The 24003-nt window shown below is 49.5% G+C and overlaps 1 protein-coding gene across 2 annotated transcripts; it reads right to left on the bottom strand.

Moving 5' to 3' along the window:
• Positions 1 to 235: 235 nt before the first annotated feature.
• On the bottom strand, positions 236 to 22428 carry SNX11 (sorting nexin 11). 2 transcript variants are annotated; one of them, XM_015424654.1, is made up of 7 exons: positions 22376 to 22428; positions 14510 to 14561; positions 10874 to 10960; positions 9038 to 9138; positions 7378 to 7476; positions 4086 to 4298; positions 236 to 1652 (listed from the first exon to the last, which is right to left on the bottom strand). In XM_015424654.1, the coding sequence occupies exons 2-7, from the start codon at positions 14531 to 14533 to the stop codon at positions 1475 to 1477; spliced, it is 702 nt and encodes a 233-aa protein (XP_015280140.1). In that variant the 5' UTR covers positions 14534 to 14561; positions 22376 to 22428; the 3' UTR covers positions 236 to 1474. The 2 variants fall into 2 exon arrangements, with proteins under 2 accessions (XP_015280140.1, XP_015280133.1); XM_015424647.1 differs by lacking the exon at positions 22376 to 22428 and adding an exon at positions 22264 to 22340.
• Between the last annotated feature and the right edge of the window lie 1575 nt (positions 22429 to 24003).

Genomic DNA, 24003 nt, shown 5'->3' on the forward strand with positions numbered 1-24003 from the left:
GCCAGAGCTGTTCTCGAAAAAGAGCAGTTTGTGTCAGAGTTCTCTCAGCCCCACCCACCTCACAGGGTGTCTGTTGTGGGGAGGGGAAGGGAAAGGAGTTTGTAAGCCTCTCTGAGACTCCAAGTGAAGGGCGGGGTATAAATCCAATCTCCTCCTCCTCCTCCTCTTCTTCCCCACCCCACCATGTTCCTTATCTAAACACAATCATATTCAGTTCAAAGAATTACTTGCATTGTGTTTATTGAAACCAAGGGGAAGACAAAAAAGGTACGAAGGGCGATCCAGCCAGCACTTTTAGTTAGAGTAGGAAGGGTTCGTTCCCATTTTTTAAAAATCACAAACAAATCCTGCCACTTCCAGCCAAAATTCACCTGCCGTTTCAGTCTCCCCTTCAAATACCAAGGACTAGAAACTTGCTACCCTTTTTAATTAAATGAGGCCGGGGAGGGGGAGATTGCACAGGTATTTTTCAAAGCCCTTTTTTGTAACATACTGAACTAGCAGGGGCAAAAGTAGGGCAACAGCTCTACACTGCCCCTCCCCAACACACACCTGCATTGCCCTTCAGGACAGAAGTAGAACATGGAGTTGAACACAGTGAGCAAGTCATAAGGAGATGTTGCGTGGTGACAACTGTGCAAGATTGTCAGTGAACCTACCAGGGGGTGTAAAGGAAGGCAATTTTACTTCTATAGTTTAGGGAGGGTTCCTTGAACCCCCCCAATCCCTTTTCAAGTTGAATGCTGCAACGAGGGAATGAAGTAGCTAAGAAAGAGACGGTTCCCCAGGATATGCATCAGGCATGCAAGACAACTGCAAAATAATCAAATGTCTTCTTTTCTCCCGAGTTAGTACGTTCTTCTTAATCGGACTTCAGAAGAATCACGTACACTAATGAGCTGGGACACTCATCCCAACGGCACGCCGTTCCACCAGGGGAACCCAGATGTGGCCTTGGCACCCGGGGCCAGCAGGTGGGCTCTCTGGCTCCGTACCAGAGGGAAGTCCGACCTCAGGCGAGCAATTTAACACGCCTATGAGACTGCACCTTTCTCCAGAGCCCAGCTGTCTCCTACCAGTTACGAAGGCAGGGAGAAGAGAGACAGGATGTGACCCAGTCCAAAAGCAGAGCTTTTTCCCTGCCCAGTGGGATCGCTCTGCTGTGGTGGGGAAAAGAAGCGCTCAGCTGGGAAAGCTCCTGCAGGAAGCCAGCTCTCTGATCAGGAAGACTCAAACGACGAAAAACAGGAGGACTGCATCTCGTTCAGAGCGATGCCAGGATCCCTGGGCATCAGCTGTTCATTTTAGTTCCCCCAGTGTTCTCGCTGGTCCAAGCCAGATGCTCATTCGGCTCGCCAGATCCAACACAGCAGCACCTCCCCTCTAGGGCCTGACAGGCAACACAACCGCTGAGAAAGAGCCTGCAAGTCGACGTGCAACTCCAACTGCAAAGCAAAGGGGCTCTTCCGGACTCTCACGGTTCCTTGACACGGTCGGCTGATGCCATGGAGCCCGCCTGCAGTAACCCCGCTGAGGGGCATGCCTCTTCTTCAGAATCTGGACTCTCCAATTGGCTGTCTTCCATGCTGATGTCACTCCAATGAGGGAGGGGCTCGGCGCTGCTTCCGGCAAGATGGCTGCCTCTGTCAAAGCTTGGGCAGAGAAAAGGTTTCAAGGCAAAAAGAAGAACAATGCAGTCAGAAGAATTCAGTGAACGGGTTTATGTATATTTCTCGAACCCATCCTGGAGTCAACATCCCTAAACTCCTCAACTGCTGCCAGAAGAAGGAGGAGACAGAAAGGGGAAGAGATTGGATTTATACCCCGCCCTTCACTACCCAAAGGAGTCTCAGAGCAGCTTACAAACTCCTTTCCATTCCCCTCTCCACAACAGACACCTTGTGAGGTAGGAGGGGCTGAGAGAGCTCTGAGAGAACTGCTCTTGAGAGAACAGCTCTGACAGAACTGTAACAGACCCAAAGTCATGCCAGCAGCTGCTTGTGGAGGAGTGGGGACTTTGGGCATTTTGAGAGCAGTCAGTGGCCTCCGCCAATCAATGGCTACCACAGAAACTGGGGCCAATCACAAAATGGTGGGAGTTTCCAAGCCAAGTGTCCTCCTCCGACTGAGGTTGCCAGACCCCCCAGTTTGGCAGGGGGTTGCCAGGTTTGGAGGGGCTCCTTCCCGCCGGCCCGCCAACTGCCGGGCGGGGGGAAGCCCTGCCCCCAAGGCCGACCACCCGGCCTCCCCCCCAACCTCTCTTCAAGTGGGGCCGCCGGCTCCTGCCATGCAAGAGGAGAGTTCCCCACTTGCAAGACAGGCATGCTTGGCTCTCGCTCCCCCCCCCCCCCCCCAGGAAGGTTCCCTTTAAATGGTTGGGAAAAGGCGGCGACAGGAGCAAGCTACATCCAGGGCGTGATGGCGTCACTCTGTGTGACATCATCATGTCAGGGATGGCCACGCCCCCTTCTGGAATGCCCCCCTGCCGGGGAGAAAATTTGACATGGCAGCCCTACAGCCACAAGATGGCTGTTAAAGCTTGCATTCAGTCACACAGTGATAGGGTTGCCACCACCCCCCAATGAGGGCAGGGCTCCCCCCGCTTTCGGGGCCCCAATCTACCGCTGGCCAGCAGGGGGAGCCCCACCCCCAAAGAGCTCTGGTGTACCCGACGTCCCTGGCGCAATGCCGTCACCTGGAGTTGACATCATCGCGCTGGGCATGTCGGGTGGGGGACGCTCTAGCACTTGGGTAAAAACTCTATGGTGACCAGAGAGTTTCCCCCCAAATGCTAGAGTGTCCCCTGCACAACGTGCCCGGTGCAATCATGTCACTTCCAGGTGACATCACTGAAGAATCCTGGACAGAGGACTGGAACCTCCTGCCAGCAGCTAGGTAGGACCTGGCAACCTTACACAGTGAAGATCCTTGTGCAGTGGTGGCAGCTGCTTCCAAATCAACAGTGTTAAAAATCTGCACAGTCGATTGAATCTACAGTAGGCTGTCAGAAGCCTTGCTGGGCAAAAGCCCTACCTGTCCCCACCCGCTTTCTAAAAACACTTGGTGGGCACCAGAAAAAGTGCTGGCAGGCAACATGGTGCCCATGGGCACCCTGTTGGGGACCCCTGGTTTATGAGGTCTAGATCCAGTGCTTTGTGCAGCTTGTCCCGTACCTGAGAAGAATCACCACTGACAGACCTAAGTGTGGAGATCCAGTGTGGTGTAGCAATTACAGGTATGGACTCGGACCAGGCAGAGCTGGGGACTAATCCCTACTCAACCATGCAACAGTCACTCAAAGCCTAGCCAGGTCATAAGAACATAAGAGAAGCCAATGTTGGATCAGGCCAAAAATAGTGGCCAAAAATACCAGGTGCCATCAGGAGGTCCATCAGTGGGGCTGGGACACTAGAAGCCCTCCCACTGCCCCCCCCCCAAGCACCAAGAAGACAGAGCATCACTTGCCCCAGACTGAGAGTTCCTATCTATGCCTTGTGGCTAATAGCCACTGATGGACCTCTGCTCCATATGTGTATCCAATTCCCTCTTGAATCTGTCCATGCTTGTAGCCGCCACTGCTTCCTGCAGCAGTGATTTCCACATCTTAATCACTCTTTGGGTGAAGAAGGCCTTCCTTTTATCTGTTCTAACCCGACTGCTCAGCAATTTCATTGAGTGCCCACGAGTTCTTGTATTGGTCTTAATAGGTCGCCCAGCTCTGAGTCAGGGATCCTTTTTAACATACTATATCCAGTGTTCCCTCTAAGCTGAGTTAGTGCGAGCTAGCTCACAGCTTTTTAGCCTCTGGCTCACACATTTTTGTCTTAGCTCAGGAAGGGTGGCTCCAGAGCAAACTAACTTATGCAGTAGCCAAATTGCTCACTCACAACTTTAATGCCAGCAGCTCACAAAGTAGAATTTTTGCTCACAAGACCCCACAGCTTTGAGGGAACATTGACTATATCCATTCCAGCCAGGCTCAAGTTAGGGATGGAGAGGGGTATTATTTACCCGGTTTTGTCCTACAGATAAACCTTGGGTCTTAGAGGGGGGTGGGAGTTGGGAATTGCGTTTGTGCCAGTTACCTGCCACCCATATCTCCTCTAGCCAGCAAAGATGAGTGCCCGTCCTCCTCCTGTGCCCAGCCGCAGTTTGACATGGCATAATGGAGGATGGCATCCGTGACGCTCAGGGGGCCCCGTCCTTGGACACACGCTTCAATCTCCGGCACAGAGAGCTGGCTCTGCAGGAAGAGGTGCAGCTGGCTGTCGGAAAGGAGTACAACGTTTTGTACCACCCTAGAACAAGGAGAACAGGAATCATAAGAGCACAAGAAGAGCCCTGCTGGATCAAACCAGCGGTCCATCTAGTCCAGCATCCTGTCTCATACAGTTACCAACCAGTTCTTCTGGAGGGCCAACAACAGGGCATAGAGGCCGAGGCCTTCCCCTGATAAGAACACAAGAAGAGCCCTGCTGGATCAGACCAGTGGTCCGTCTAGTCCAGCATCCTGTCTCATACAGTTGCCAACCAGTTCTTCTGGAGGGCCAACAACAGGGCATAGAGGCCGAGGCCTTCCCCTGATAAGAACACAAGAAGAGCCCTGCTGGATCAGACCAGTGGTCCGTCTAGTCCAGCATCCTGTCTCATACAGTGGCCAACCAGGTCTTCTGGATGGCCAACAACAGGGCAGAGAGGCCAAGGCCTTCCCCTGACAAGAACACAAGAAGAGCCCTGCTGGATCAGACCAGTGGTCCATCTAGTCCAGCATCCTATCTCTACTCCAAACCGGAAGATCTAGACCGGGCACTACAAGCCGTGGCTGGTTGGCTTAGGCTGAGCCAGCTGAAATTCAATCCGATGAAGACGGAGGTCCTGTGCCTGAGTCAGAACAGTTCGAGGGTAGGTATCCCACTCCCGACCTTCGATGGGCACCACTGGTGTCAGCGCCGGAGGTTAGGAGTCTGGGAGTCTGGGAGTGTTCCTAGACGCCTCCTTAACAATGGACGCCCAGGTAGCAGCCACAGCCAAGTCAGCCTTTTCTCATCTCCGGCTGATTAGGCAGTTGGGTCCCTTCCTCAAACGCAATGACTTAGCAACAGTGATCCACGCGATGGTCACCTCAAGACTGGACTACCGTAATGCCCTCGTCTCAAATCCAGGAGCTGCAGCTGGTGCAAAATGCCACGGCCAGGCTTCTGATGGGACTCCCTATTCGGGAGCACATCCAGCCTATGCTTAAAGCATTGCACTGGATGCCTATAGCATACCGGATTCGCTTCAAGGTGCTGGTTCTTACCTTTAAAGCCCTATATGGCCAGGGACCTACATACCTGAGGAACCGCCTTTCCCCATATGTACCACAGAGAGCGTTGCGATCAGGGACCCAGAATCGGCTGCCCCTCCTGAGTCTTAAGGAGGCCAGGCTTGCAACAACCAGGGCCAGGGCTTTCTCGGTGGCGGGTCCACTCTGGTGGAATGAGCTCCTGGAAGAGACCAGGGCCCCGTGGGGCCTTTTGCAGTTCCACAGGGACTGTAACACAAGAGCTTTTCTGCCAAGCCTTTGGAGCCACCGCCGACAGTAACAACTGACAGCCTATGGTTGGAGAGTCCTGTTTCCCTGGGGCCTCCAACGACAGCCTGAGGCCTACTGCCTAAGATGACCGAAGAAGACCAAGGAGCTGACTGCGAGATGAGAGAACCACGTAACAACATCGCTGTAAAATTATTGATACTAGCACTTTATTATGTTTTATGGTTTTAGCATTGTTTATTTGTATTAACTGATGTTGCTTAATTTTAATCTATATTATTGTAATTCTTATACTGTTTTATGTAAGCCACCCTGAGCCAGTCCTGGCTGGGAGGGCGGGATGGAAATTTAATTAATTATTAATAATAATAATAGCCCTAAGCCTTGCTCGGGGGGGGGGGGCTAGAAATCAAATCAAATAAATAAATAAAACAATAATTCCTCAGCCTTCTATGGTGGCTGGGAGAATCCACCTGATAGCACCCGCCACTCCCACAGATACACCACCCTGAAGTTCTTGGTGGGCTGGCAGGAGAAAAAAAATATGGTAACTTAATGTTAAGCAAAAACGTCTCCTCTCTGAAACGGGACTAAGATATGCTGAGGCTCGAAGCAAGGTCACATGTAAAAAGCCCCACAGCGTGCCCCCCCATGCCATGATAATTCTGTTTTTTTTTTAAAGTTAGAGGGCCCCCCCCCCAATTTGAGATCCTAAACTGTAGTTTCCCGGGGGGAGGCATCTAATTGCACCCAACTTACGGTGACCCTGTGGGGTTTTCAAGGCAAGAGACGTGCAGAAGTGATTTTTTGTTGCCTGCCTCTGCTTAGCAACCCTGGTATTTCTTGGCGGTCTCCCATCCCAGTACTGACCAAGGCCGACCCTGCTTAGCTTCCAAGATCTGATGAGATCAAGTTAGCCCGGGCTGTCCAGGTCCAGGTGTAGCTTACGTAGCCTGCTCACAAGTCTACTTTTGCCCCTATCTCAGGGGGGGAAGCAACAACAACAGAAGATCAGCAAAGAACAGGCTAGGATAACCGTGCATTGGGTTGGTTATTGTCAGGCCAGTAGCTACAGTGGGGCTTTTGGGGGCTCCACCCCCTTTCTTAAAGGCACAGCCCCACAAGAAGTCCTCTACATGTTTTTTCGATCATTTTAAAACATTTTTTTAAAGGCATGTGCCCCTTTAAGCACAGTGGGGTGCTGTAGTTGACTTATTCCTGCACTGGGACTCAAATCCAAGGGGGTTGACCTCTAGGATCCCTTCTAACTGTGTGTCAAGAAACAGTTCTCCTTTAAGAGCATTTTTCTGCCTAAGTGTTAGCTTTCTCGACTACAGAAGTCCTCACCCCCACCTGCCGGCTTGTTCTCAGAGTTGTTGCTTAGGCAGGCAGAAGTGATTTAACTTGCAGCAGCTGAGAACTGTCCTCTAAAGTGGTTGACAGCTTGCAATTTAGAGAACTATCCTGGCAATAGCTTTCTATTGGCTAAATGGTTAAGAGCACCTATGCAGAAAAAGCAGCTTGAGAAGACTCAGATGAGAAGACTCAGAATTCTGGCTTCTCTTTCTGCACTAAGAACTTCAGCCCCACCAGGAAAAAAAAATTGCCCCACAAGCCACAAAATCCTGGCAACGGGCCTGATTACGGTTCTCATCAGGGTGTGCCTGGACAGACAGCTGCATCTTCATGTGTATGAGCTTCAAGTGGGTAATGAATACGACTCTTGGTTTGGGAGGGACCCAACAGTCTTGGCTTTCCAACTTTGCTTTCTAGAAGGTGTCACATACCATCTTCCCTCCCATTTCCCCCAAGAAAAATCAGTCATAAAGGCGCCTTCCACTCACTTCTCCAGGAACTGCTGAAGACCCTGCCGCCGCTTCTCAATGAACTCATCCGTATTGCCAGCAAAGAAAGTGGACTTCCCAGGAAGCTCTGGGACAGGCCTGGAAGGGAGGAGAAACACAAGGAAGACATCCCACGTGAACAAGAGAGAGGCGTCTGTGGCTTTTCAGCGTAACTCCTGGGCTTGTGCACTACGAAGACAGCATCTCTCTGAAAGTCGGTCATTTGTATCAACCATTTTGTTCTGGTCACCTTCGCAGAGAAGGGCTGTTCCTCCTGAAGTCCTAGTAAATGTGAGTTGGGAGGCTGGTCTTGATTACCAAACCAAGCAGGGGTTGAAGTAAGTTTAACCCCCACCTCCCTTCCCTGTAGGGCCCAGACCTGAACCGGGGGTCACATGGCACTTGCCATTTACCTTTCACAAAGGAAAATCAGCAAACCATGCAAAACAACACTCTAATAAATAATTACTCACTGTTCTTTTTATATTTGCATATATATCAAATATATGCCAATGATAGATTTTCTTTCAATATATATATATTGTAATACAAATTAACAATATATATTATAATATAAATTAATAATCTATGTGAAAAACAGAATCAGAACTTACAGAGAAGAACTTTTGCAGGTAGGTTGGAATCAAAGCTCCCCTCCCGAGAGCTGAATAATGTTGAACTATCTTTGCAAAACCTCCAGTTTCAACTTGTTCACTAGGGATGGGCATGAACTCCATTTTTGTGGTTCGGTTCACAGCTGAACCACAAACCAATATGCTGGTTCAAAACTGAACCAGTTCATATCAGTTTGTGAGCCACTTAAAGTTTAAACCCTTACTTTCTGCTCCCCGCAGCTGGGAGCCATTTAAACCAAATAGCTGAGTGACAGGGAGATTTTGTGAAGAGCCATCACAAACTTCATGAACTGCCACAAACTGCATCAAAATTCATGGAAGTTCATGGAGGTTCTTCAGTTTGCAAACACTGCTTTGTGAGCCAGCCAAAGTTCATGACCAGCTTTCGTTTGTCAGCCGGTTCATGCCCATCCCTACTGTTCACTTCTTACAAAACAGGTCTGTGCTATCTCAAGCTTTGTGCACAGTAAGGATCCTCTCTTCCAAGTGCACCGACCTCAGTGGACTTAGAATGCTGTAACTCTGCTTTGGATTGCATGGGCAATGGTGCAACAAATTGCTCTGGAAGCTTCCACTCAAGTACGCACAAGAAGTCTTCCGTAGCCCTGACCTGGATAGCCCAGACAAGCCTGATCTCGTCAGATCTTGGAAACTAAGCAAGGCTGACTCTGGCAAGTACTTCAAAGGGCAACCTCCAAGGAATACCAGGGCCGGGATGCAGAGGCAGGCCACCCAAGCCACCTCTCTGAAAAATGTCCAGGACCCCAGCAGGGGTCGCCAGAAGTCACCATGACTTCCAGGCAAGCACATAAGACACACATGCACATGTGTATGTGTGTCTCCCATAGTTTTATCAAGCTTTGTGTTCACCATTGAGATTTATGCAGAGAATAAAGGCAGAGTCACTCCAGAAGCAGAGGTTTCTAAACTGAGGGGGCAGAATCTTGACCTCTCCAAACAGTTAGCTTTGGGGTATAGCAGGCTTTTAAAAAATACTAATAATAAGGCTGCTGTTTCACACTTACACTAATCCAGCATTCTTCTGTAGCCGTTTCTTCAGCCACACAAACTCCCGATACCGTCTGCGCACACAAGATGTCTTGGCAGTGAAAGCTTTGCTATTGGTCTGTATAAAAGAGAGGAGGAACATACCTTATTGCAGGGTCTCCCTCGTCTCTTTCTAACTCTGGCTCCCTCTGCTGGCTGCTATGTTAAAACCAAACCAGTATTATAAACACTTGGCTCTGAAGAACGAGGCCTACGACTAGGGGCTTTGCTTTTCTCTCCAATATAACCACTTGGGATGGCTTGTGGTCTGTGCAGGTTTGAAGGCAGCCCAGATAGCATCCCATTAACATGTTGGTGTTGCCAGCCTCCAGGTGGGGCCTGGAGATCTCCCACTTTTCTAACTGATCTCCAGCTGACAGAGATCAGCTACCCTGGGAAAAATGGCTGCTTTGAAGGGTGGACTCCATGGCATTGTACCATGCTGAGGCCCCTCCCCTCCCCAAACCCCACCCTCTCCTGGATCCACCCCAAAGTCTCCAGGTACTTTCCAACTAGGGTTGCCAAGTGACTTACCTGTCACAGCAGGGGAGAGTTGGTCCCGGCCCGGAGAGTCACTCATCACGTTGGGCATGTCGCCGGGCAACGCTCTAGCAATTAGCCTGGAGACTCTATGGTACCATAGAGTTTTCAGGCTGATTGCTAGAGCGTTGCCCGGTGTGATGACATCGGCCCGAACCAGGCACTTTGGGGGTGGGGTTCCCCCCCCCGGCCTGATCTGGACCGGCGGGTTGGGGGCCCTTTCAGCGGGAAAAACCCTGCCCCCCCCCCGGGGGACTTGGCAGCCCTATTTCCCACCCAGACCTGGCCATCCTAGTTGGTATTGTGGTTTGTACCGGTGGGGTAGCCGTGTTGGTCTGAAGCAACAGAACAAAGTTTGAGTCCAGTGGCACCTTTAAGACCAACAAAGTTTACATCTGGTTATAAGGTTTGGTGTGCATGCAATAGAATGAAGCAGACAGAAAATGCTGACTCATCCTTTCCTTGTAAAAGGAAGTCCAAGCACAGTTCTAAGCAGACTATACCCTTCTGAACGCTTGGGCTTAGAAAGCTGCGGCTGTGCTTAGGATTCCAGTCCCAGCCAATGTTCCCTTTAAGCTGTGGAGTCTTGTGAGCAAAAATTCTACTTTGTGAGCTACTGGCATTGAAGTTGTGAGCAAGCCGTTTGGCTACTGCATCAATCAGTTTGCTCTGGAGCCCTCCTCCCTGAGCGAAGACAAAAATCTGTGAGCTGGAGGCTAGAAAACTGTGAGCTAGCTCACACCAACTCAGCTTAGAGGGAACACTGGTCCCAGCTGCACAAGAGCCTTATCCCATGCAGATTAAAATTTAGTAGAGTTGTCCAGGTCCAAGGAGACAACTGAAGCTAGCAACTGTGCCCAGCCAGCGCTGTCCAAAGATGTTTCTGTGGTCATGTGGCTGGCATTACTAAACGCCGAGGCACATGATCCTTTTTTAAAAGCAGTTTATGCTAGTGCACCTTACAACCTGTGGCAATGAGTTCCACAAACCAGTTCCATCATGTGACATACTATGGCCTTAAACACATTCCTTACCCATTTCAATAGATGACCAAAGATTTTATATTTTGTTGAAAGAAGAATATATTTTCCCTACAAAAAACCCTACAATTCAAATCCCCTCTCCTCCCAAGAAATTAGTATGCTACCCATTCCCAAGTTATTTTATTCCACCCAAAGCACCAGCTGTTTTTGGAGACTTTTTGCACAGTAAACATATTAGTTGCTCTACTTTGACATCCTCTGACTGTAGCATTTCCGCTTTCCCACACTTACATGGAGAAATATTTTGTAATCCACGTAAGAGTTCCAGGAACCCTCGTTCTGGACACGAGGATCTTGAACACGCACGGTGGTCAGCTCCTAGGAGGGAAGACAGAAGGGGGAAATAAAAGATCATATTCAAACATTTCCCGCCTCAGAACTGCTCTCCAGTCTTCTGGCAGTCTGTGGTAAGAGAGCTGATCCATCCATTTTGAAGAAGGTAATCCACAAACATATTAGGAAAAGACTCCCTGGATCCAACCAAAGGTCTATCTTGGGTTGCCAGGTCCCTCCTGGCCATCAGTGGAGGATGGAGGTTGCCAGCTCCAGGTTGGGAAACTCCTGGAGATTTAGGGATGAAGCCTAGAGAGGGCAGGGACCATGGTGGATTACAGTGCCATGGAGTCCACCCTCCAAAGCATCCATTTTCTCCAGCGGAACTGATGTTGTCTGGAGATGAGTGGTAATTCCAGGGGATCCCCAGGTCCCACCTGAAGGCTGGCATCCTTAGGTCTATCTAGTCAGCCTTCCTTCTCAAAGGACAGTCAGATGCTCCCACGGAAGCTCTCAAACAAAGCATGAAGTCAACAGCCTTCTTTGCATGGTTTGCCCCTAGTACCTGGCACTCAGAAGTGAAGTGGAGGTTCTGAACATGGAGGGTCCTTTCAGCTGTCTTCACCAACAGACTAATCCACCATGAATTTGTTCAACCCTAATTTATAGTGGGGTGTGTGGAATGGTATAGTGTTGCCCGTTCTTGTCAGATCTCAGAAGCTAAGCAGAGTTGGTACTTGGGTGGGAGACCACCAAGGAAGACTTTGTAGAGGAAGACAATGGCAAAACACCGCTGCTGTATCACTTACCTTGAAAACCCTATGGGGTTACCGCGACTTCACAGTCAGCTGAGACGACATAGCACTTTACAGACACAGTTTACAGCCCCTTAAGCTAGCAGCTCCAGCTACAACATCAGTAATTAGTTCCATAAATTATTTGCCTTTGCGGCAATTACGTTTGGAAAGAGACAATTCAATTCAGGGACGCTCCTTTCCCTCAAGCCATTTTTTGAGATTGACATGGTGTTACCTGCAGGGGATCCGTTCTTTAGGATAGCCCCCCCCCCAATGGTTTTTCAAAGGAGGTGACTACAGAGATTCTAAATCTCTGGTTAGAGTCACAAGGTCATGCAAGGCACTCTGGGCTCCATTTGGAAGCTGAGACCGCCTGATGTACATGTGTGCAGCCAGAACTTTGTGCCCGTTCTGAGGCTTTGTTTTATTTTTTGATTTTCTAAGATTTAATGAGGTTATAGCAAAAAAAACAGGTGACTGGTTGGGTGGGGGGGCATTTGTGTTCGTTTCGTGGCCTGCGTTTCCTGTGATCTTATGCTTGTTTATGATCGTGTTGACTGTGGATGAGTTTTAACGGGCTTCATGCAATGAAGAAGCAGGATGTAAATTCTTACAGAAACAATTGTGTTATAAAAGCGAGGGGGAGAAACTCTGCCCGATGTCTCCATACATAAACGTCCCTTTCGGTTGTCTAACAAGAACAATATGTCAGGTATGTGACTTCCCTTTGCCCGAGGGCTGGTAGAGCTTCCTGGGCACAAACCAAGGAAGAATATGTCGTTTACAACCACACAGCCAGAATGGCCAACATGCTAATAATCAGGGCTATTTTGGGGCAGGAACGCACAGGAACGGAGCTCCGGCTGGCTCCCAAGTTGGCCACGCCCAGCAGGAACTCATTAGCATAATAGGCCACACCCAACAGCAGAAACTCATTAGGATTGGCTACATTAGGGGTGTGTGGCCTAACATGCAAAGGAGTTCCTGCTACAAAAAGGCCCTGAGTTTTGACAACAAACAAGGTAAACAGAATAAGAAGCAAAAGGTGGCTGTGGCTGGATGACCACACTTCTGGTAACATGGGGGTGCAGCCTAATGTGCTAATGAGCGGTGCTGTCAGGGGTGTGGCCCAATATGCTAATGAGTTCCTGCTGTTGGGTGTGGCCTATAATGCTAATGAGTTCCTGCTGGGCTTTTTCTACAAAAAGAGCCCTGCTAATAATAACAATAGCAAGAGTACAGCCATTACTGGTCCCTGGTCAGGTAGGACTTGAACCATAGACAATCCGAGGGAGAGCACGAGCTGAGGTACAGCAGCCCAACAGTGGGCTTCCGCACTTGGTTCTGCAGTGACCAAGGCGAAAAACCAGCTGAACAAATACTGGGAGCATGGACTGTGGCAACACATCCCGAAGACCACACCTTGCCCACAGCTACGCCCAGGCAGCCTACATGGCAAAAGCAGTGGTATGTCCCCACCAGCCCTTTGGTTCTCTGGAGTGGGGCATGCCTGCAGAGAAACAGCAGAAAGCGTATGGATTTGGAGGCAGTGTGATGTGGTGGTTAAGAGCGGTGGACTCTGATCTGGAGAACTGGGTTTGGTTCCCCGCTCCTCCTCCCCATGAAGCCAGCGGGGTAACCTTGGGCCACCCACGGTTCTCTCAGAACTCTCTCAGCCCCACGGAGAGGAAGGCCGCTCTGTAAGCCACTCGGAGACTCCTTAGGGTAGAGAAAAGCATGGTATAAAAAACCAACTCTCCTTCTACTCTTCTTCCGGGGCATGGACCCTGTCGAAGGTCTGACTGTGTCATCACTGAAGCTCCCCACAGGTGACCTCGCTCTCTTTTAGCTTTGTCACACTTAACATCAACTGGAGCCACCACCACAGGGAGGTGATTCCCTGTTGCACACTCATCACCACTACGAACATCACCACTACAAACACATCCATGTGGGGGTATTCTCTGTGTTCTCCTTTAGAAGAAGAAGAGATTGGATTTATCCCCCACCTTTCACTACCCAAAGGTGTCTCAGAGCGGCTTACAAACTCCTTTCCCTTCCCCTCCCCACAACAGACACCCTGTGAGGTAGGTGGGGCTGAGAGAACTCTGACACAAACTGCTCTTTTTCAAGGACAGCTGTGCCAGAACTACGGCTTGCCCAAGGTCATCCAGCCAGGCATGAGTGGAGGAGTGGGGAATCAAACCCGGCTCTCCCAGATTAGAGTCCGCGCACTTAACCACGACACCAAACTGGCTCTCGAATTTCCTTTAGAGCTTCTTTTGCCTGCCACCTGGCCACCACTGCTGGAGGGGGTTTTTTTGCTGGCTCTCCAGGGCCTCAGGCAGAGGTCTTTCACATCACCTACTACGAGATCCTTTTAAGTGGAGGTGACGAGGATCAAACCTGGGACCTTCTGTGTGCCAAGGAGATGCTTTACTGTTAAGCCACAGCCCCTTCCCCCTAAACCAAGTAAGGAGGATGATTGGAGGATGATATCGTGTGGATGCTCCAAGAAACCCTGCCTACAGTTGAAGATGCAGGGCTAAGAAAAACACCCTCGTGGAAGCAGCCTGAGAGAAGGTATGGCTTGCGCTCTCACTTTAGTGACGGGAGAACATGCGCCAAAAGGTGGCTTTGCTCTCCATCGGCCCACCTCTCCCTGAATGTGCCCAGCTCCCCCTCACTTCATACCCAGTTTGAATTTCCAGATGCAGCTTCCCCATTTCTGATGGGGGGAGCGGGGAACAAGAGACTGAGGTCAGGGAATCAGATCTGCTACTGCCCAAGGGCTTACCTCTTGGTCTGGATATCCTAACATCCTACATCAACGGCCCAAGGAGAAGCATCTGTTGGGGAGGGAAAAGGATAAATTAACACAGGCAGGCATTCCCTTGAAGAGGAAATTGCCCATTCAGAGCAATTTCTTCTAGAGCAATCTTCCTCTGGAAGAAAAATGTCACGGCCGGACTTGCTCTGATGACATTTATAATACCATCAGCGAGATTATTAAGCAAAACTGGAGCCAACTGTAAGGGCTTTGGATTATGATAATAATAATAATACTTTCCATTTATTAATCGCTTTCCCCAGTGGGCTCAAAGCGATGTACAGTTACTCAATATAGACAAGGGACTAACAATATTTGTAGGGGATAGGGAAGACAACATATATTCATTTTAATTGCACACGCCGTCACTGCCTGGTGTAGACGTCTTCTGGCTTGGCTCCGTCATTATTATTATTATTATGATGATCTGGGAAACTCAAGCTCAGATCCCCAGTCTGAAAGGGAAGCTCACTGGGTGGCCTTGGACCAGTTGCTGTTTCTCAGCCTACCCAGTAAGGTGCCCCTGATTAATCAACCAGTAGATTTAAGGCAAGCATGGTTTTAGGCAGGCAGGCAGGCAGGCAAGCAAGCAAGAAATGTTGTAATGGTCCTAGTTCTAGACTAAGATCACCAAGTAAGTTTCATGGCAAGTCAGAATCTGAACACACATCTCTTTGGTCCAGCGCCCTACCAGGGGAGCCTCTTTAGAACACCTCCATGGGTAGGGTTTTCAGCTCTGGGTGGGGAAATACCTGGGGATTTTAGGGGTGGAGCCTGGGGAGGGTGGGGTTGGGGAGGGACCATAGAGTCCACCCTCCAAAGCAGCCTTTTCTCCAGAATGGATCTCTGTTGTCTAGAGATCAATTGCAATAGCAGGAGATCTCCAGGCCTCACCTGAAAGTTGGCAGCCCTACCCATGGGAGCTGTGGGAAATGGCATCTGTAGGGTTAGTGAGCCTTAAACATCTTGAATGGGATCCCTTGTAAGGCTGCTAGAAAGTGTGGTAAATGTCAAATGTCTCAAGGAAGTCCAAGGTTGCCACATGGACTTACCACATGATCCACGTGACTACCACACAGAGCCAACTCCAAAATGTTACCTCAGCTTTTGGAGTTTTTAAAAGATATTTACCTCCGCTTCTTCTTCTTCTTCTTTTTTACAAAATATTACAGTTCACTTTCCTCCCCAATGGGGACCTAAAGCAGAATAAAGAATCATTCGCTCCTCCTCCATTTTATCCTCACAACAACCCTATGAGGTAGGTTAGGCTGAGAGAGAGTGACTGGCCCGCGGTCACCCAGCAAGCTGACATAACAGAGTGGGGATCCAGACCCAAATATCCCAGGACCTAGTCCTCCATTTTAACCACTACACTGCACTGGCTGAAGGAGCACAAACCACACAGAAGCCAATTTCATCTGCAATAAGTTGAATCTAAATTGGAATCACACATCCACATTCTGAAGAAGTGAGCAGTGACTCACGAAAGCTCCTACCCTGCCACAAATTTGGTTAGTCTTTAAGGTGTTCCTGGACTTTAAGGTGTTCTTTTCTACTGCTACAGATAGACTAATACGGCTACCCATCTTGATCTACATCCATATACCTTAGATTATTTAGAAGGATATAATGTTAAGTATGCGGGAGAGTTTACATGTATCTGAAAGAAATCTGATGGGTGCTTGAATCCTGGTTTCATTTACTGCTTGGGTAGGACTGGAGAGATTCAGGTGGGGTAACCGTGCTGGTCTGAAACAACAGAACAAAGTTTGAGTCCAGTGGCACCTTTAAGACCAACACAGTTTAATTCTGGGTATAAGCTTTCGTGTGCAAAAAAAAAGCTTATACCCAGAATTAAACTTTGATGGTCTTAAAGATGCCACTAAACTCAAACTTTGTTCCACTGCTTGAGTAAGACTAGAAAATTCCTTGAATTTAGTGCAGTAACATTTAAAAGTCACAGAATAGTTTATGCTACTAACTATTCTAAATGATTCCTTGTCCCTTGAGGTAAGGGCAAGATACGTACCTAAAAGGGTCCCTTGCACTCACTTAGCTCATCTGGCTGACTAATTGTTTCTCTAGTACCTTTTTAAATAGCTTGCAAAGTACTTGGCAACTCTTATCTGATTCCTCACACCCTCTTCTTAAGAAGGGCCACCCATTACTGCTGTTTTCCTCCCAGGGCGCCAGGAGGGGCATTGTGATGGATATGAACCTGGATGTACTCTGCTAATTTCTTTTCAAACCTCTGAGAGGACAAGGCAGATTTCCAGTTCCTCAAGGCACAGAAAGACTCTGTCACGCCTCTCTAGACAAGCCTGTAAAATAGCTCAGGTCTGAGAAATGGCTGCAGGGAGAGGTGTGATTCAGGGCTTCCACTTCGGGCCGGACTGGAGCCTTTCCCTCACCACCACCCAATGTCAGAGGCCATGGATTCCAGGCAGCTGTAAACACCAGTCACCTGCTCCAGAAGTTAACCAGGGAGAAAACTTGAAACATTTTGTACAATGGAGACTGTGAATAGATGAGTGTTCGGTGAGAGGCACTCCAAGCATTTTGCAATTTAAAGGACTCTTCTGGTGAAGGAAAGGGGGCCAAAGGGAAAGCCGTTTTCAACCAAATTTGTTGGATTTGTTTACATTTCTCTCCCAGGACAGAGAGCTATAGCAGTAGGCAGTTGCCTTCCTCACGGGGGAATTTGCCCTGGCTTGCACGGAGGTTCACAAGAGGTGTGAGGAACGGTCCTCTCTTACCCAAGAACAGAGGCTGTTTTCTTCTAGAACAAACATCCCCTGGCATTCTTCCAGGCAAAGCAAAGAACAAGTTATGTGAGGGAGGTGTTTTGCTACCTATGCCCTGAAGAGCCCTTCTACCACCCCTCCCCCCACCTGTAAGAGGGACATATGGGTTCCGCTTTGGGTTTCCAACCTCCAGGTGGTGTGGTCTCCTGGGATTATAGCTGATCTCCAGGCAACAGAGATCAGTTCACCTGGAGAAAATGGCTGCTTTGGGAGGTGGACTCTATACCTGAAGTCCCTCCCTTCCCCAAACCCCACCTTCCTCAAGCTCCATCCCTAAAATCTCCTGGTATTTCCCTACCTGGAGCTGACAACCCTAGTTCAGCTACTGTTCCAGAACTGGCATATGTTGATAGATCAAGATGGGTAGCCATGTTGGTCTGTCTGTAGCAGCAAAAAAGAACAAGAGTCCAGAAGCACCTTAAACAACCAGTTTGGTGTAGTGGTTACGAGTGTGGTCTCTAAGGTGGGAGAACCAGGTGTGATTTCCCCACTCCTCCACATGCAGCTGCTGGTGTGACCTTGGGTCAGTCACAAGTTCTCTCAGAGCTGTTCTCTCACGAGCAGTTCATCAGTGTGGCTTCTGTGCAGTCCCACATGGGACTGCACAGAAGACCACTCAGTGAACAACAGTTACAGGTAAGTGCAACCTCCGTTTTCTCGAAAGAGCTCTCTCAGCCCCACCTACCTCACAGGGTGTCCGTTGTGGGGAGGGGGAAGGGAAAGGGATTGTAAGCCGCTCTGAGACTCCTTCGGGTACTGAAGGGCGGGATATAAATCCAATTTCTTCTCTTTAAAGACTAAAAACATTTGTGGCAGGGTATGAGCTATCATGAGTCATGAAATCTCATACCGTGCCAGATCTGAAGAAGTAAACAGTGACTCACGAAAGCTCTTCCCCTGCCACAAATTTTGTTAGTCTTTAAGATGCTTCTGGACTCTTGCTCTTTTCTACTAGTACACGTTGAGAACCCTGACCCTGGATGGCCTGGGCCATTAGGTCTTGAAAGCTAAGTAGGGTCAGCCCTGATTTGGATGGGAGACCACTAAGGAAGTCCAGGGTCACTATGCAGAAGCAGGCAATGGCAAAAACCACCTCTGAATGTTGCTTGCCTTGAAAACCCTATGAGATCACCGTAAGTCATCTTGTGACTTGATGGCACTTTCCACGACCACCACATATCATAGAGTCATAGAACAGAATCATATAATCATAGAGTTGGAAGGGTCGTCTAGTCCAACCCCCTGCACAATACAGGAAATTCACACATACCTTCCCCTCCCACCCGCAGTGACCACTGTTCCATGCCCAAAATATGGCAAAAAACCTCCAGGATCCCTGGCCAAACTGGCTTGGAGAAAAATTGCTTCCTGATCCTGACCCCAAAGTGGCGATCAGCATTTCCCTGGGCATGTTAGAAAGGGCCACGAGAACTAAGCACTGAGGCAACCCTTCTTGCCCTCCCTCTCATGATCTGCCTAAGTCCACAGAATCAGCATGGCTGTCCAATGGCCATCTAGCCTCTGTTTGAAAACCTCCAAAGAAGGAGATCCCACCACCTCCCAAGGAAGCCTGTTTCACCGAGGAACCACACTAACTGTCAGGAAGTTCTTCCTAATGTTTAGAAGAAGGTCCCCAATATATCTAGCCCACTTCACAGGCAAAACGGACCAGAGAGAATACCTCAAGGAACAGTTGCCACTTACTGTTATACACATCCCCTTTTTCTGGAAGGGTAAGCCCATGTCATTTATTTGCCAGTACAGGCCTGTGTTCCAATCTGTACAGAAGACAGCTGCTTCCTCCAGTATCACAGAGATCCCTGGATCCCCTTTAAATCTAGAAGCCAGTGTGTGTAGTGATTAAAGTGTCAGACTAGGATCTGGGAGAGCCAGGTTTGAAACTGCTCACTCTGCGGTGGAAACTTCTGGATGACCTTGGGTCGAGTCACACACACACAGGGTGCCTAACCTACCTATCTCACAGGGTTGTTGGGAGGATAAAATGGAGGGGATGATGTAAGCCACTTGGGGTCCCCACTGGGGAGAAAAGGTGAAGTATAAATGAAGCAAATAAGTTACTTAACTAAATAAGTAAAATAATAAATTTAAAACTAGTTAGCCCTCGCCCTGACAGCCCTTCCCCTGACCAGAGCTTAACCCCAAACTCCATTTCCATAGTCAACAGCTGAAACACAAACAGCTGAAAAAAGTCTCAGAGCACGCACAGAGTTCCTCTGACAGCTGGCATGGTGTAACAGTTGGAATGTCAGACTAGAAGACCCAAGTTCAAATCCACACTTTGCTATAGAAGCTCACTGGGTGACCGTGGGCCAATCATATTCTCTGTCAGCCTAACCTACCTTATAGGAGGAAGAAGAAGAGATTAGATTTATACCCCGCCCTTCACTACCCGAAGGAGTCTCAGAGTGGCTTACAAACTCCTTTCCCTTCCCCTCCTTTCCCTTCCCCTCCCCACAACAGACACCCTGTGAGGTAGGTGGGACTGAGAGAGCTCTGACAGAAACTGCTCTTTTTCAAGAACAGCTCTGACAGAAATATGGCTTGCCCAAGGTCATCCAGCAGCTGCAAGTGGAGGAGTGGGGAATCAAACCTGGTTCTCCCAGATTAGAGTCCGTGCACTTAACCACTACATCAAACTGGCTATCACTGGTGGTTGGTTGTGAGGATGAAAATGGAGATGAGGGGAAAAGTTACAGTAATCTGCTTTGGATCCTCAGTGGAGAGAAGAGCAGAGTATTAATATCCATGTTAAAAATAAATAAAAGCACAGGCAGCCAGTTTGCCCCTCCCTTTCCCTCCCACACACATTCTGGATCACCGGAGGTGGCATTCCAGGAGAGAAGTCCGAACTTACAAAAAGGCTCAAGGCCCAAGTGCTTCTCTCACTTGCTCTCTTTGTGCTTCTCTCACTTGCTGTCTTTAGAACAAAGTCTGAGTTGGGGGGGGGGCACCTTGCAGACCAACAAAATTTAATTCTGGGTATAAGCTTTTGGTCTTAAAGGCACCACTGGACCCAAATGTTGTTCTGTTGCTTTAGACCCACATGGCAACCCACCTGAATCACTCTCTTCAAACCCCTGAACGTTGCCCTCGGCTCATACATGCTTTCTACCTCAGCTAGGCAGACCCACACATGCCATAATCCCGGTTTTGCCATCCGAAAGAGAGCTAGATTAGGAAAAGGCTAAGGACATGACCCACATCCAAATCCCAGATTGACCACAGACTCACCGAGCACCCTCGGGGCAACATCTCATTCTCCACACACACTTAATAATAGGGGGCTTAATAGCCGATTGTAGTTTCGGTGTTTTGAACACTTGGTATATTATGTAATTACAGAATTTTGTGGCGAAGGGTCAGGGGTGATCTGTGCTGTCAGCTGCTCCTGACAGAATAAAGGGGGGGATGCTATTTCTGGGGGGGGCATCTATTGAAGGATGTTGCCAAGGCCCCGTTTACTGCAGTACTCCAGGAATTCCATAGCCTCCCGGCACTGGCAGAGATACAAATCCCGGCATCCATCAGCCGCATTAATAGTGGATGGTTTTGGTAAGGCCTTTATCCCTCATGCAACAAACTTTGCCCTTTGCATCGTTATCCATTTACTTTTGTCGGCAGGTAATATAGCTACTCTATTGTTATCCGCTCTCCCTGGATACTGTAATGAAATGTTGGTTTTAAATAAATTTTTGTTGCGATCTGAATGGCTGTTTATAAAATCGTAATGTATATTAGATTTTTAAATCGTTCTTGAGATTGTTGCATTATAACTCTGGTGTTGTTGGTATTTTGGGTGTTAATTGCTAAAGGCTGTGAGCTAATGCCATAAGCCTTATGATGACTGGCTGAAAATCCTGGCATCATCTTCTTGCTTTATTTATTTATTTTTAATTACAAAAAGTGGAACAAATGGTCCATACAACCACCTCATGAGGCTAGGATGAGAGACCCTGAGGTCACCAAATGTTGTGGCAAAGTCAGAATTTGAACCCTATTCCCAGTCCAACACCGAAATCACCGGCAGCTGATCAGACTCAGGTTTTGCAGGCTTTTTACATTTCTGCCCGGCCCAAGACACTACTTCCTCCAGGACCCTGAACACACATGGACACACACTGAACACACATGGAATTGTCTTATATGGATCAGACCGCTGGCCCATCAAAGTCAACATTGTCTACCTTGATTGATAGCAGCTCTCCAAGGTCTCAGGTGGGGATCATTCACATCACCCTAACCCTGATCCTTTGCACTGAAGAGGCCAGGGACTGAAACTGGGACCTTCGGTATGCAACGGCAGATGCTCTACCAGGGAGCCACTACCTCTTCCCTCAATACAATGCAGCTCCACAGAAATGGAGTGGGGGTGGGCATCATAAACAGATAGGGCATGAAAAGGCCAAGGGAGGCAGAAGAGTGTCCCTGTCAGTCTATGCTGCGCTTGGGAGCTGCGTGCGTTTGTTCACGAACAAGCCAAGGTACATACAGCTGCAAGAAATACAAAAAACATTCTGAAATGCGCCTGGGACTCAAAATAGAATTAGGGAGGGGAGGGGACTTACAAATAGCTCTCGCGTGCCATTACTGGTCTCGCAAACCCTGACAGCTGCTTTCCCCAAAGCCTCCAACAAAACGACCCACCCATCCCAGACGCGTCTATTGCAACGAAATGCAACCCACCAACAGCAGCGTCAGAAGCTGTTCAATATTAGGGAGGCAACCTGGGACTCCCTGCACGCCAATCCTCCACACTGAGCAATGCCCACATCGGCACCCCCGCCCCGCTCCCAGCCCTTCCCAAGGTTGATTCCCTAGTCCATGGCTTAAGAATCAAAGCCCCACGAATCCTCCCTGCCCTCCAAGCAACCAAGCCACCTGTTTCCTTCCCCATACCATGCCTCTGGGACCTCTTTCCCGATCCAAGCCCCCTCCGTGTCGGCCAGGTGCTCCGTTTCCCTCTTCTCTCGCACCCCACCCCATTCCACGCTCCACCCTCCTCACTTACGGTCCTGTCTTCCTTTAATTGCGTTTCCCCAAGCACGCTCCCCTGCCTTGACGGCCCCTTTAAGAATACTGAAGCCCTGATGCATTTCGTGCGCGCTCTCCCCCACGTGACCATCCTCCCCCGCAGGCTTGGTGGGAAATGTAGTCTTCAGGGTCAGGATGCGCGGGAAGAGCTCGCAGGGTCGGGATTTTATCAGGGCGCTCGAGTTTCCTGCTGTAAATTGCCTGCTGCGTGCGCGAAGACCGCAGTTCCTTTCTTGGCCTCAAGACATCCCAAATAAACGTCGCCATCCTATACCTTCAATGCTGTTGTGTAGCACGATATCGAAGTTTTTTTTAAAAAATGGGGACTTGAGACCCCTTGAAATCAATAGGATTTTCTTCCAGGAAAATGAACCTAGGATTGAGGCTCTAGAGTACGTCGTTCTCGACGAACATGCGTTCCAAAGTGTGGGTGGGTGCTGGGTAAAAGATTCCAGTGTTCTCTCTAAGCTGAGTTAGTGTGAGTTAGCTCACAGATTTTTAGCCTCCAGCTCACACATTTTTGTCTTCGCTCAGGAAGGATGGCTCCAGAGCAAACTAATTTATATAGTAGCCGAGACTCGCTCACAACTTTAATGCCAGTGGCTCACAAAGTAGAATTTTTGCTCAAAAGACTCTACACCTTAGAGGGAGCATTACCCTTCAGCAGATTTTTGTGCCAGACCTCCTCTGCAGAATGTAAAAGAGTACTCCATGCATGTTCATAAAGTGATTCCTTTTCACTCAATACAATTACAGTCAACCTGAACACTTCTGGGAAGGGCCATGGCTCAGGAGATGAGCATCTTGGCAGGCAGAAGCTCACAGGTTCAACCAGCGGCATCTTCAGTTCAAACAACCGGGCAGGAGGTGATGTGAAATACCTCTGCCTGAGACTCTGGGGAGCTAGCTAGTGCCAGTCAGAGCAGTCAATACTGACCTTGATAGACCCATAGTGTGATTCAGTTTCAGGCAGCTTCATGTGTGTTCATGTATGATTAGGTTCAGGGCCAGCCCGAGGTTTTTGGCGCACCCCCCCCCACGCGTGCTCAATTACGGGGTTGCCAACCTCCAGGTGGGGCCTGGAGAGAAGGAAGTCCCCGATCTGCTGCAGCTGGTTCAGTGCCTCTGCTGCTGGCGGCCGGCCCAAGTACCCATCCAGGCGGCTTGTGGGGAGCAACAGAACTCCGCGCAACTGGATCCTCCTCCTCCCCCGACGGTCGGTCGGCAGGCCTGGGGGGCCACGCGCACTGCTCTCTTCTCTTCCCTTCTCTGTGGTGCCTGGCGCCCGGGGTCGAGGCGGAGAGCGAGGCAGGCGGAAGGGTAGCGCATCAGCGGGGGAGGGCAGCCAGGTGGCTTGGGGAACTCCACGTGACTGGATCCCCCTCCTCCCCCGACGGCCGGTCAGCAGGCCCCGGCAGCTATGCGCACCGCTCTCTTCCCTTCCCTGTGCTGCCCGGCGCCGAGGGGGCCCAGGAGGCAGAAAGCGAGGCGGGTGGAGGGGTGGCGCATCGGTGGGGGAGGGCGGCCAGGCAGCTTGGGGGACTCCACGTGACTGGATCCCCCGACGGCCGGTCAGCAGGCCCTGGCAGCCATGCGCGCCACTCT

The sequence above is a fragment of the Gekko japonicus genome, unplaced genomic scaffold (genome assembly GCF_001447785.1).
Source record: "Gekko japonicus isolate JY-2015 unplaced genomic scaffold, Gekko_japonicus_V1.1 scaffold2847, whole genome shotgun sequence".
Lineage (NCBI taxonomy): Eukaryota > Metazoa > Chordata > Lepidosauria > Squamata > Gekkonidae > Gekko > Gekko japonicus.